The sequence below is a fragment of the Vigna umbellata genome, chromosome 1, assembly GCF_029865625.1.
Source record: "Vigna umbellata cultivar VRB3 chromosome 1, Vumbellata_1.0, whole genome shotgun sequence".
Classification (NCBI taxonomy): Eukaryota; Viridiplantae; Streptophyta; class Magnoliopsida; order Fabales; family Fabaceae; genus Vigna; species Vigna umbellata.
Genome location: NC_142165.1, coordinates 9,094,719 through 9,108,391, shown reverse-complemented (window position 1 = coordinate 9,108,391; position 13,673 = coordinate 9,094,719). Strand labels below are relative to the sequence as shown.

The window sequence follows — 13,673 nt, the reverse complement described above, 5'->3', positions numbered from 1 at the left end:
AAAAAAAAATTTAAGCAATGAATGACTCCCCATCTTCTTTTAAAATATATAAATATATTTAGGTTCTTACACCAGGTACAAAGTCAAATAAATTTAACTTTCGTTACAAAAATGTTATAGATAAACTTATTATAACCAATAAACCTACCTCCATCGTAATAACTTTAACTTTTTATTACAAAATTATCATTAGACAACTTATTATAACATATGAACTACCTTAGTCATAATAAATCATCACTAATTTATATTTTTTTTATTATTGTAACACCAAATAATAATATAAACTAGAAAAAATATAATATAATCTAAAATAGCTAAATGTGAAAAAAGTATTCAATAACACAATGTCATCTATCTCCAGAATTTAGAATAACTTGAATATAAAATAATAGTCCTTTAAAAGAGGTAATATTATTTAAATGATATTTCATCACTAACATTTTTTAAATAAAAAAATGGTTTTTCTTTATTGATATATCTCTTAAACTAAGAAATATCGGCTGAAAAATATTTCTCTACTAGCAAGAGGAAAAATATCCAAAATTTATCCATGTTTTCTTGGATAGATCTGTACTTGAGCGAGGTGCTCCAATTTTGAAATTTATTTGTCTTGGCCTAGATATTACTTGAGTAATATATATATATATATATATATATATATATATATATATATATATATCATAAATATTAAACTTTTAAAATTCAACGAAACTAACTAACAACTCTTCAAATAAACCTAAGTTACAATACTACAATTCTACTCAAGCATGTATAAATGTCTAAGTAGACTAAGAAAAATCTTCTACAAATTATCACCAACCATCTAAAGATAAAAGGACTAACTCACAAGCTTACCACAATAAAGTTTACAGTAAAAAAAATCCTTAATTTATCATTTAATTATCACACATCAAATTTTAATTTGTACCTTAATTTATAAATTATAGTAAAATAATTTATTTTACCTTTAAGTTTCTTTGTAACCTGATAAAACAAAAGTCAAATGAGAGAGTGGAAAAAACTCTTTTATCACCTCAAACTCAAATTATATCCCACAATTTAGTTTAAACTTGAAAACTTTTCTAGAGATACTCCACATTATTGCATAAGTTAGACTGAAGATCATTGTTAAAGAAAAAAGAGTTTGAAAGCAAAAGGTGAACTTGTTTTTAAATATTCTTATGTGTGTGTAAATACCTGAAAAATAGAGTATTATAGAGCAGATTGGTGTATTAGAATAATGAGATAGATTATTTTACTTTAAAATAATCTTATAATATAAACAGAGTTCTTATAAACACTTCTCATTATTCTAAAAACATTTCATCTCTCTAGAACTTTATTCTTCAGAGTTCTCTGAGTTCTCTCTAAGATTTCTTCTTGCTGAGTTATCTGTTCAACGATCAGGAAGTGCCTAGGCGATCCTGGCGTTGAGGGCTTGAGTTTGGACCGATCAATTTCTCGTTCTTCAGCTGGTAAGTCGTCTCCCTTTTTCGGTCCGTTCTCCTCTCAACTGTGAGCATGCAATGATTCTGGTTGCATGTGAGTAGTGGTTATTTCCTTCCAATTCTAGCTCAATTTAGGTTCTAAGTGTGTTTCTCTATCACCAATTGGTGAGTTGTAGGTTTCTGTCGAGTTTCCTTGCTGTGCAAGGTACGGTTGAAGCGTTTCTGTGAGCTGATTATCTGTCTCTGAGGTAAGGGAAGCTAGCCACTGTCTTGAATTGTTGTATGAACTGTTTATGTGTTGAGTTTGTTAGTATTTGACTGTTTGAGACTAAATTGGTTAGTTCTAGAGCAATATGAATTGAATGTGCTAGAATGATGAGATTATGAAACTGTGGTCTGTGTTAATGAACTGGTTTGGATGATTATGTGCTGTGAATTGAGTGAATTGGAGGTTATTGCTATAGGAGAACTGTTGGGGGGAATGAAGAAGTATAGTGTGAAGTAAATTGGACTGGTTTAGGGTAGTTAGAGGAAGTGAGGTAGTGAAATTGAGAATTGGTAGTCTAGGGCTGTTGGTGACTGCTGGGATAGTGTAGGTAGATCATATGGGACTGGTTTAAGTCTTTAGAATGGTCAAAAATAGGTTCAAACTAGTAGAATTGGTTTTGGGTCTATAAGTTGAGAAATTGGAAGTTTTAGAGTAGAGATTGGTGCATAAACACTTTAGATTGGTGTTAGGAATGTTTAGAATCCTTTAGTCATGTTTAATTTAGTATATATATCGATTTAGGAGGGTTAGAAGTTGGCCAAGTTGAGTGGAATGGGTAAAGAGTGATTGAGTTGTGTAATTCTGCAGAATTTCGTTCTGCAGATTCTGCAGAATTTCGTTCTGCAGAATTTCGTTCTGCAGATTATGCAGACTCGTTGTGCGAATGGATTCGCATAGCAAGTTACCTTGGCGAGGTGATCTCTGCCAATGAAACCGCATAGCGAATGGGTGCGCTGTGCGAGTGAATTGAGAGGGTTGCTCTCTGTTTGACAAGCCGCAAAGCGAATTAGATCGTTGTGCGACTGTTTAGGGTCTAGAACTATTATTCAGTTTATTCGATTAGCGAGTGGGTCTCGCTCTGCGAGAGGTTGAGGTCTGATGCTTTTCATCTTTTAATCGCATAGCCATTTTAGTCGTTATGCGAGAGATCTAGAGTAGTTGGTCTCTGTCTTGGGTTTTCGCAAGGCGAGTTAGGTCGCTGTGCGAGAAGCTTATGGTCTCGCTATGCGAAGGGGTGCGCTGTGCGAGAGGTACGTTCTAGTTCAAGTATTGTGTATTCTTATGTTGTTTAATATGTATCAATGAGTGTTGTATGAAGTAAGTTGAAGTTGTATCATGTAATATCTGTGGTAATTGTGGTATGTTGTAATCAAAACTGTAAAGTTCAAGTGTGGTTTATGGACGTAATTCCATGTTCCTCAAGGAGAGGAGACATGGTGGTGACCTTGTTGTGATTCAAAGTGGAATCTCTAGTTGAGATTCAAGTAAGTTTAGAATGGATGCAGGAGCTCAATCTTGGGGGTTATCCTGAAACTCCAATGGTCTTTCATTCTCAAGTAGAGAAGATTGATCCATGTCGTGAGGAGTAGTAGGAGGTCCTAGTCTTGGGTGCTTCCAGTATGGCCCAAGGTGAGTGATAACGGACTAACCTCGTGAGTGTGGTAGGGTGAAACCCATTGGCAATGGCTTTGCAAAGTAGTAGAAGCCACCACGAGTGCACGACCCGCCATAGCTCGACAATCATTCTAAGTCCGGACAGTCAGAGTCAGTGTGTGTTATGTATGAGTGGTTTAAGTGATGTGAATGCATAATATACTTGTATGAACTTTATTGTTTGGGGTATGATTAGTCTTTGTTTAAACTAGCTTACCATGTTGTGTGCTTATGTTTTGTATGTTTTGCTGTTCTTCTTCTGCGATGACCATCCTTTGGATGTGAGCAGCGGAAGAAGATGTTTCCCTGGAGCGAGCATTGGATGGAGGTGATGCTGCTGCTGAGTAGTTGTGTTTGGTTCCTTAAAGCCTTGTAGATAGTTTTGAAATAGTCTTAGGTTTGTATATAAAGTTTTAAATTTATAGTTATTTTTGGATGACTGTAAAGATATCACTTTATGTCTTAGATGGATAATGTACTACTTTATCATGCATGTTATTTCTCTTTATTATAGTTTCCAATATATATTGGGATGTTACAATATATATATATAAAATAAAGTTAGATATGTCTGAAGTCTCTAAATTTAACTGTAAAAATATTTTTTTTAAAATTTTGATATAATTTTAATTTTTAAATTTTAAAATTGAATTAATATAACATTTTTAACTTAATATCATTAATTTATGTATGTTAAGTAATATTTTATATTGATATTTAAATTGAAAGGTGTTAAATGATGCAAATATTTCTATTATTAGTCTAAAATAATATATGAGATGTCAAAAATACAGATTTAGAAAATTATCAATTCACATTTTAAAGTTTGAAGATCAAATATCAAATTTAAAACCGAGTTAAATTTTAATTTTGCGTTAAAATTTTAAAAAATATATATATTTAATCTAAAAAACCTCCACGCAACTCTTTTTACTATAGACACCACCAATAATTTCTATTATCACCTCTCAACCTTCATTTTTGTTTTATTTCAAACATTTACATTAAAGCACAAAAAATAATTGTTACACCTAGTATGATACTTACCGCGGGATAACGGGAGAAGTATATAGTTGATACTTAGCTTGAGTGTCCAATTTTTTAAGAAGATTTTTGCAAATGGATTTCCATGTCTTTATTGGATTATTTCTCTCACTTTAATGGTATATTTTCATAATAAATAAAAAGTTTATGAAAGATTATAAATATTTTACAATTTTTTTTCTAGAATGTTATTTTTTAAAACTCTCTAAAATTACTTCTTTTTACAAGTTAAGTGTTGTGCTGACAAAATATAGTTATGGAAGAATAGTACTTGAAAAAATAATACTTTTATGAGATAATTTAAATTCTAGAAAGTTTAGTAAAATTTGTTACACTAAATAAAAATTAGAGTGGTCAAAACATTACGAGATATTGAAATGATAAATATTAATAGCTTAAAGTTAGTAAAGATTAGATTTAAAGTTTAGTTTAATTCTTTAAAGTTAGTTTGTAAGCTGAGATTTATATTTATTTATATATTTAATTTATTTTAAGTTGATGTAAAACTTGTGACGTACATCTCGAGATATATTAAACTCTAAACTATGACTTTAATAATATTGATATGTGAAATTTTTGTTATAAACTAGTGTATTTATGTATGCACTTATGTATGTACTATTCATTGGATATGAAGTAAGTAATACTTAAAAGGTATTGTAATCCTAAGAGGCCTGATGTTATCCACGAAATTCAATGCAAATATGACATATGCAACGTACAACGCTAGAAGCGAAAAAAACTTATGCATCAAATTATTATAAAATACGTGCAACTAATAATCTTATTTAATTTGAGAAAACATGTTTTTAGTAAAACTAACAAATAATTGAAAATATGTCCATTATTTTTTTTAAATACTCTTTAAATTGAAATAATAAATCATTAATAACTTTTACATGTTTAAGTAAAACTATTCAAAAATAAAATAAAAGTATTAAAAAAATACATTAATTTTTAGAAGTAAGTTTTTTTCATTTAATATTGTCTTCATTTATTTTAATTTTTAGATTAAATATGTTTTTAATTCTTAAACTACAAAATAATTTTCTAATTCATTTATATATTTAGTTCTTATTGTACTTTTAAAAAGCTGAATTTAGTAGTTATTAATTTTAGAGTTTTTTTACATGACAAATAATGATATCATTAGTATCATTCTCTCTTTTCTTTCTCTTTTTCTAACCTCCTTACGAGATCTCCTTCCTTCTTCATCCGTCATGGTTGTTGTTTTCCTCTTCTACCCTTTCCACCATTCCAATCCTCCCTCTATCATTTTTTAGTTATTATTACATCTTAGTGATGAAGATTAAATTCATTTATCTTTAAAGTATGTTAAAAGAAATAATTAAATACAAACAATAATCATTATAATAAAAATAATATTAATTTAGACACAAATGAAAATTAATAAAGTCAAATCATTTTTATAAAAAAAGTTAAAAATATAAAATAAAATTGTAATAAAAAAAAACTAAAAAAAATACAAATTATAACAAAGTGTTGGAGAAAATATTTTTACTAATGACAAGACAAAATATTATGTATTTTTTTTTCAAGATACAATATTTTATCAGATTGATCAAATATGGTGAAATTTTTTTGAACTTTTTTAACATCGAACATTAATATTTTAAAAAATAATAAAAAGGTAAATTTATCAATAAAATAATTCATAAAACATTAGTAAGATAATTTATTTATTCTTTTAAGTTATATTAAACATTTTTAATAAAATATACAATCAAATACAATTAACGAATAAAAACCATTTACAGAATCGTGTTATAATTTAATTTCTAAAAATATATTTAATTTTTATTTAAATGAAATTAAAGCTTAAAAAAATGTGAGTAAAATATTGAATCAACTGAAGAAAACTTAGATGGATTGGGTTATTATTTTCCAATCTAATGAGTCTGAGTTAAAATTAGAAAAGAGAGAAAGTAAGAGTGTTCTGAAATTGTGATATATAATAATGATTGAAGAAGATGAACAGAGTCTTTAAAGACTCCAACATTGTCTTTTCTTATTGGCTCATTCATTGTCACAGTACCTTCCTATTCTTTATTACCTCTTTCCTCACGCTCCCTCATACGCGTGTAAAACTGTCTCAATCATTCATTCATCCATATCTTCACTCCCTTCCTTTCTCTATAGTGTTAGTAAAATCAATAACTATGATTTTTTTTATAAATTATAATGATTAAATATATTTTTAATATTTAAATTGAGTGTAAAATTAAAATTTATTTATATATCAAATTTTGATATATATTAGTCTTTAAATTTAAAAAATAAACTAATATAATTATTTTAATTTAATAACATTAATTATTATATTTTTGTGTTAAATAATATTTTAGATTTATATTTAAGTTAGAATATGTTAAATAAAGAATATAACAAAATATTAATATTTTAAAAAATTATAATATAATTAAATTAAAATATATATATTTATTCATTTTATAATGTTTGGAAAATAAATTTTAAAATATTAAAAAATTTAAATTTTATGTAAAAGTTTAAGAACTAAAAATGTATTTAACTCAATTATAATTTTAATTAAAATATTTATATATATTTTGTTTAAAAATTATATTATTTTAATATATTAAATAGTTATATATTTAAAAAAACGGGTAACTACCACAAACGATAAAATGAAAATAAACATTCGAAATTTCAAGACATTCGTAACATATTAAATAATTTACCGTGAACGAAATTATATATATATATATATATATATATATATATATATATATATGTATATATATATATAATAATTTCATTTAGTATGATTTAAGAGCAAAAATAAATACTTTAAAAAAAATCTTAAAATGAACATAAAAAAAAGGTGACAATACCTTTGTTAGTGTGATAACTTAAAACTCTAATTTAGTTCAAAAAATCACTTTTAAAATATTTTAATGGAAGAAGCACTTGAAAATATATAAAAAAGACACGTGATCTACTCTGAGGACAAATTATTGATCCATTTTGTTCGGAATAACTTCTATGGTGCAGATACTGTTTATATATATTCTTGAAAAGACTTAGAAAATACTCTCATTAAGCAATATCAATAATACAGTACAAACTTAACTCTCAAAAAACTGTTTTTCTAAATATCTTCAAGACAAATGACAAGATATTTAAGAAACATAGTTAACAATGAATATAGCTAGATCTACAAAATTAATGTATACAAAACAAAGTTCAAACCTAGTTTTTCCAAATATATCTCAATGTGAGAGTTAAAAGAATTAGGTTATGTTATATAATTTTTTAAATATAAAATAATAATTATTTTCTTTAAATTGAATTTTGAAAATTGTTAGGCTTTTTTAGTATATAGAAATCTGATGAGATTATCTTTTAAGTGATAAATATACATTAATGAAACGAGAAGTAGTCGGAAAATATAAAATAAATGTTTTTTTTATATAAATACTATAACGATGTAACATTCTTACATGAATTACATTATATATAGGGAAATATCTGATTTTATGATATTATAATTTTGATGGTGTTTTTTTCTTGATTAAACATATATTTCTTTATTTTTACGAACTATCTAATTAGTGGTGGATATAAACCATGATTAGCCCACATATATTGTGAAATTGATAGTGAGAAGTAAAAGTATGTTGGTAACTTATTCGTGAATTCTAATTTCTAAGTAGTATAGTATTTATAAATTAAAATGTGTTTGATTATAATAGATTTTACTTTATTATTATCTTGGTTAATGAAATATTTTAAACCTAATGTTTAAAGTCAAAATACGATATTTTGTTTTAAAATTCTATCAATTCTGTAATCTTCTCCCACACATACCTAATATTAATATTTATAGTTCTTCTTCTTATTATTTTATGAGTTATTTTCTAAACTATTTAGCGTTGTATCATTATAATATTAGTATTATTGATATTTTTCATATTATTATTATTATTATTATTGTGATTTTCAAAAATCAATTACCACCAACTACTGAAAACATATGTACTACCTATTTTTTCATTTTTAAAAATCTAAAATATAATCTGAATCACCATTAAATTTTATAGTTTAAAAATTATGAAAATAAACATATGTTTTAATTAGCCTTCTTTAATATATAAAACATTGAAATATAAAAGTTGAATACAATGTGGCTGTTGTAAGTTAATGTGGAAGAAATAATGACAAATAAAGGTTAAATTGATCAATTAAAGAAAAGTTATTATTGTATATTTTATTTATATATAGAGAGAGAGAATTATTCTATTTAGTGTTAGCATCTGTTTTATTTATATTATCTTTTAAGTGATTGTTTATTTAAATTTAAGTGTTTTTTATTTAACTGTTGTTTTAAATTTATCTATTTTTTATTTAAAAAAATATCCACAAAATACATAAAAATTACTTACAATAAATTTATAAAAGTTATTTATATTTAAATTTATAATTATAATTATAATAATAAAAATAGTAATAATTTTATTATTTTTTATTATTATATAAAAAACAACGCATAAAAAAATAAACATACATTCACGTAAGACGTATATTTTCACTAATGTATTTTAAAAAAATAATTATTATAGAAAACCATAAGAAAAGTATATATAAAAAGTGAGAGAACCCATTTGTATATATTGCTACAGATATTGTTATTATTAACATAAACATCATTTTAAAACAAGAATACTATTTTGATCTTTTATATTTTTAGCTAATTTTAATTTATTTTTATATGTTTTAAACATCTCATAGTGACAATTTAACATACAATATTACTTAAAGAGACCTTTAGTAAAATTTACACTCACACTATTTTATTAAAAAAATAATTATTTTACCGTAGTAGCAATTAAAACTAAAACAAAAATGAAATTACTAAAGTCATTAAATCAAACACAGTGAGTATTAAAAATATGACACAAAATTCATAAAATTTCTTAATCATGTGATTTTGGATCTTGACGTCGTCTATCTTTTGGGCTTATCCTTAGTTAGGTCAATGTAATTATCAATATTTAATTTTCATTAAAATTTAAAGTATAAAAATAAAATGTATGTGATAATTTTAGGTTGACGATATTAAAATTACATGGTTGAAAAATGATAAAGACTAAAAACGATTTTAGGAGGACTTAATATAAGAAAACGATTTGGATTTTGAGACAGTCGTATTAACTTGTGAGCCAATCAATTTTCAATGAACAGAGAAAAAGCAAAATATCCAAAAATCCGAATTTATTAAATAATAGGGAAACCTAGAAGCCATTCGTGACTAACGCGCCACCAAGGCCTTCACGCGCAACCACAGCGCGTGACGTGTTCTGCGTTGGCTTTTCCCCTCCCTTTCTCTTTTGTATCGTTCCCCTTCTCTCTCTCTGCAGACCTCGTCGAAGCACCACCGTGACCACATCTCTCTGAAAATCAGACGAACAAGAGAGAGAAGAAGCGATTTAATAAAAGGCCGTACGAAGCACGTCACGAACGCAATTTAAAGCAGAAGAAGCGATTTATAAATTGTTTGGGTTTGGGTGGTTGGGTTAGGGTATTATCTATCTGCTATGGGCGAGTTGACTCAGGCGGAGGTGTACTCGCCGAGGACTCAGCAAGTGTGGAGGGCGCTGTTGAGTTGGTTGGCCTTCTTCTTTCAGATCTTCTTTCAGATTATAAGAGCCTTAGGTCACTATCCTCTGCTTTCTTTCTCTTCTTCTTCCTCTTCCTCCTCTTCGTCTTCTTCTTCCTTTAAGCCTCTTCCCTCTGTTGAGCTTGTCGAACACGATTCGCCTCCTCCATCCGCTCTTGAAATCACAGCCCTTGATTATTCTACCGCCGATCATCCCATCCAAAAACTCACGGTATTTACTATTCCGTTTTTGTTTTTTTATTTCTTTTTTCGCAGTTTTTCTGTTTGCTGATGTTTAAAGGAAGTGAAAACAAAGTTGTTGGAGTACTAATGGATTAGTTCCTCTCGTGTTTAATATATATAACTGCTGGAGTTGTTGTTTCTCGTTATGTATTTTTTGAAAAAAAATTGTTTCTGACTTTGACTATGATCTGAGCAGGGTCTAAGGAGGGTGAGAAAGTATGTTTATGTGTGTGTAAGGAGGACTTGAATAGGAATACTTGTGGTATAGAAGTATAGCCGAGCGTGTGAATCTATGTTTTGGGGATGAAGATGATTTGCTTTGTCTTTTGTTTGTACTTCGAACTTGGTTTGTTCCTGCAGCTTCGTTTGCTTGTTGTCTTCTTGTTTTTGTACTTTTTTTTTTTTGGTTATTGTTTTATTTTATTTTAGTTTCCTGGTGTCTCGTTTTTGTGTTCGGATTTTGTTTAAACGTGGACAGATGTATGTTCTGGTTTTGGTTTTACAAGGACATTCATATTGTGAAGTGTATTGGGGCGGTCTTGTTGACTTTTCTGGAAGTGGATAATGGTTGGCTTCTATGCTCTCAGGGTTTTGGAAGCATCCAAAACAGAGGACAAAACATTAGAAATGGCTTTCTTACGTTTGGATACATTTAGCACATGATTGTGGAAGCTAGTGCCCTGGGTTAGGTTGTGTACTGATTTCTGTTGCTTGCTTCAGAGTTCTTGTAAGAAATGGTGATGTGTTTTTAAAACTTCTTCATCGATGTTTAATGTGTTGCTACTCTCATTGTGTTGTTTATAGTTTTAATTTCCCGGTCTTTTCATGCACACTTTGCCAAAACTTGCAAATGCCAAATTTGGTGTGCAGTTCATGCTTCTATGAACTTCTCAGTTTGTGGTTGAAGTTAGAGAGGGCCATGTCAAATATAAAGTGCATGATATTTTTTATGTTTAACATTTGAGTGAATCAAATTTCTGAATAGAAAGAAATAACATACAGGTTTGTAACATGTTTACTAGTCAGTAAAGAAGAAAGGGAAAAGTGGTATATGGTGTATTCTTTTTGATGAGCTGTTAGAAGAATACTAATGATTTCATTTTCTATGTTGTTTTCTTCTGTTACTTCCTGTCCTCTGATCTTCTGTTACTCTGTCTCTTCCCAAATATTGTTACTATTTTATTCTTAATTTCCTGTAGCTAGTGTAGATTTGATCTTACATGTGTACTTGTAGGTGGTGCTGGACTTAGATGAAACACTGGTATGTGCATATGAGACATCAAGTTTGCCAGCTGCTTTACGGACTCAAGCAATCGAAGGTGGTTTGAATTGGTTTGAGCTGGAATGTGTATCGATAGACAAGGTAAGCTACTTTGTAATTTGGATCTGATTATTTGGCAATATCTAGAATATCGTTCATTCATTTGGGCATTTTGGATTTTCAAGGAAGGAGAGGGCAAACCAAAAATCAATTATGTTACAGTATTTGAACGCCCTGGGTTGAAGGAATTCTTAAAGAAACTTAGTGAATTTGCTGACTTGGTGCTGTTCACTGCTGGTCTTGAAGGTTTGTCTCAAAATACTTAGCTGCTACCTTTATCCATATTCATCTGGGACTTATATTCAATGTATATGCCTCTGAATTCTCGCAGGCTATGCTAGACCCCTCGTTGACAGAATAGATGAGGAAAATCGATTCAGTCTACGGCTTTATCGGCCCTCAACAATTAGCACGTAAGTGCATGTCTCTTGTTTCTAATTCAGTAGTCTTGTCTCTGAGTTTGAGGGTCAGTCATTGAATCTTGACAAAACTGATTAAACCGACACAGGCACTGATATTTGATGCAAATTTGTTTTACCTTCATATTTGATTGATGCTTTGCTATGTTGGTCTGAATGAAACTTTTCTAAATTTAAATGCAGTTTGCTTTATAGTTAAAAGTATGAAGGTTTCGTGCTGTTATAGAAGAACCGTGCAGCAATTATCTCTTATTTCTAAATTTTTGTTTCAACTAAATGTTTATGTTATTTTTCTATCATCTGTATGTGTGCTACAGAAACACATATATGGATGTTTGTGATCTTCAAATTCTTTAGAGTGCTTAGTCTTGATGAATGATTGTGGTCCATTTTTTTTTTTGTTATTCAGAGAGTGGTTGCGTTAGCCTCCCTCCCTCTCCCCCCAGAAAAAAAAAATATCTGGATGGCTTGAATGTGCTATGGACTTTCTTGTTAAATGTCTTGATTCTTTTGTTGGTTTACAAAACTCATTAGAGATAAATATGGGTGAGATGCGCCAAATTTCTCGTATGTTAAAAATCAATTATGCACCTTGACAAAATTTTCAGAAGCAATTTAATCAAATTTCTTCGCAAATTGAAGTGTATACTTGATTTTTATGAAAGACAAGATATTTAATTCATTTTATCTTCTTCAGCTAGTATGTGTTGAGATGTTTATCCAAATTGGCTTTTAGTTATGTTTTCATTTTTGGTATAGTGGGTGCTGTCACCATAAGCTGAACTCTCCCAAATCCCAACCTATGGTAACCTCACGAGTAATGCATGGGATTAATTTTCCCATGTATCGGTTGTAGACTCTGTTCTGCATGGTCAAGGCCACAGTTGAATTTCAGAGTTGAAGTTTTAAGTTTAGAGTCTGCTGGATGAATTTGTATAAGATTTCTCATAAATGCTGGTTGCTTGCAGGGAATATCGGGAACATGTCAAGGATCTCACCTGCATTTCAAAGGATCTTTGCCGCATTGTAATTGTGGACAATAATCCTTTCAGCTTTGTATTGCAACCAGTAAATGGAATTCCATGCATTCCTTTTTCGGCTGGACAACCACATGACACCCAGGTGAGAGATACGTGCTGTTGAAAATTAAAGCCACCAGTACCAAAATAAATAAAAAAATCACTCATAATGTTTTGATGAATTGCTCACCATTTCCCGCATTTTGATGTGTAACAGCTTCTAGATGTCATTCTCCCCCTTCTCAAGCAACTTTCTGAGCTGAATGATGTAAGACCTTTGCTCTATGAAAAGTTCCACATGCCTGATTGGTTCCAGAAACAAGGGATTCCGGCTTCTAGTTGGACTTTGTAGGATTAAACTAGTTTGTCATTAAGCTCTCCTTTTTTTCCTTTTGCTGAAATTCTTAGTTATTTTTCTGGAAGGGCAGCTGCTGATTGGTTGAAATAGATTCTTTGTATAGCATGAATTTGTTTTTGGATCACTCAAATGTTTCAAATGCTGCTTCTTGAAGTCAAATCAGTTCACCACTTGTGTACGTAGATTGTCAGAATTCTGATTCTTGTTTATAGGCTTGAAGTCTGTTGGAAAGTGTCTTGTTAGTCCATTGTATAATTATTATCAATGATTATCATCGGTTTAAACATTGGTTACGTTGCATAGTTTGTTATGACCAGTGTTGGTGAAGGATGTTAAATAAATCAAAGCTAACTATTTAAAATGACGTTGCTTATTTTCCTTATCTGGGGTCAATTGCTTTAACGAGTGAAAGAAAGGCTTCAGGGAGGTGGAGGTTTCAAGACAGTTGTTCTATTACCGCTAAACTTTTAAGACTGAT

General features: G+C 29.2%; 1 protein-coding gene across 1 annotated transcript; it reads left to right on the top strand.

Annotated features, from left to right (window-relative positions):
* Positions 1-9,437: 9,437 nt before the first annotated feature.
* Positions 9,438-13,481, top strand: LOC124848026 (Haloacid dehalogenase-like hydrolase (HAD) superfamily protein). The gene is made up of 6 exons (XM_047325630.2): positions 9,438-10,067; positions 11,313-11,441; positions 11,525-11,645; positions 11,731-11,812; positions 12,787-12,940; positions 13,055-13,481. Exons 1-6 carry the CDS (start codon positions 9,774-9,776, stop codon positions 13,187-13,189), a joined length of 915 nt encoding a protein of 304 aa, XP_047181586.1. The 5' UTR covers positions 9,438-9,773; the 3' UTR covers positions 13,190-13,481.
* Positions 13,482-13,673: the final 192 nt, after the last annotated feature.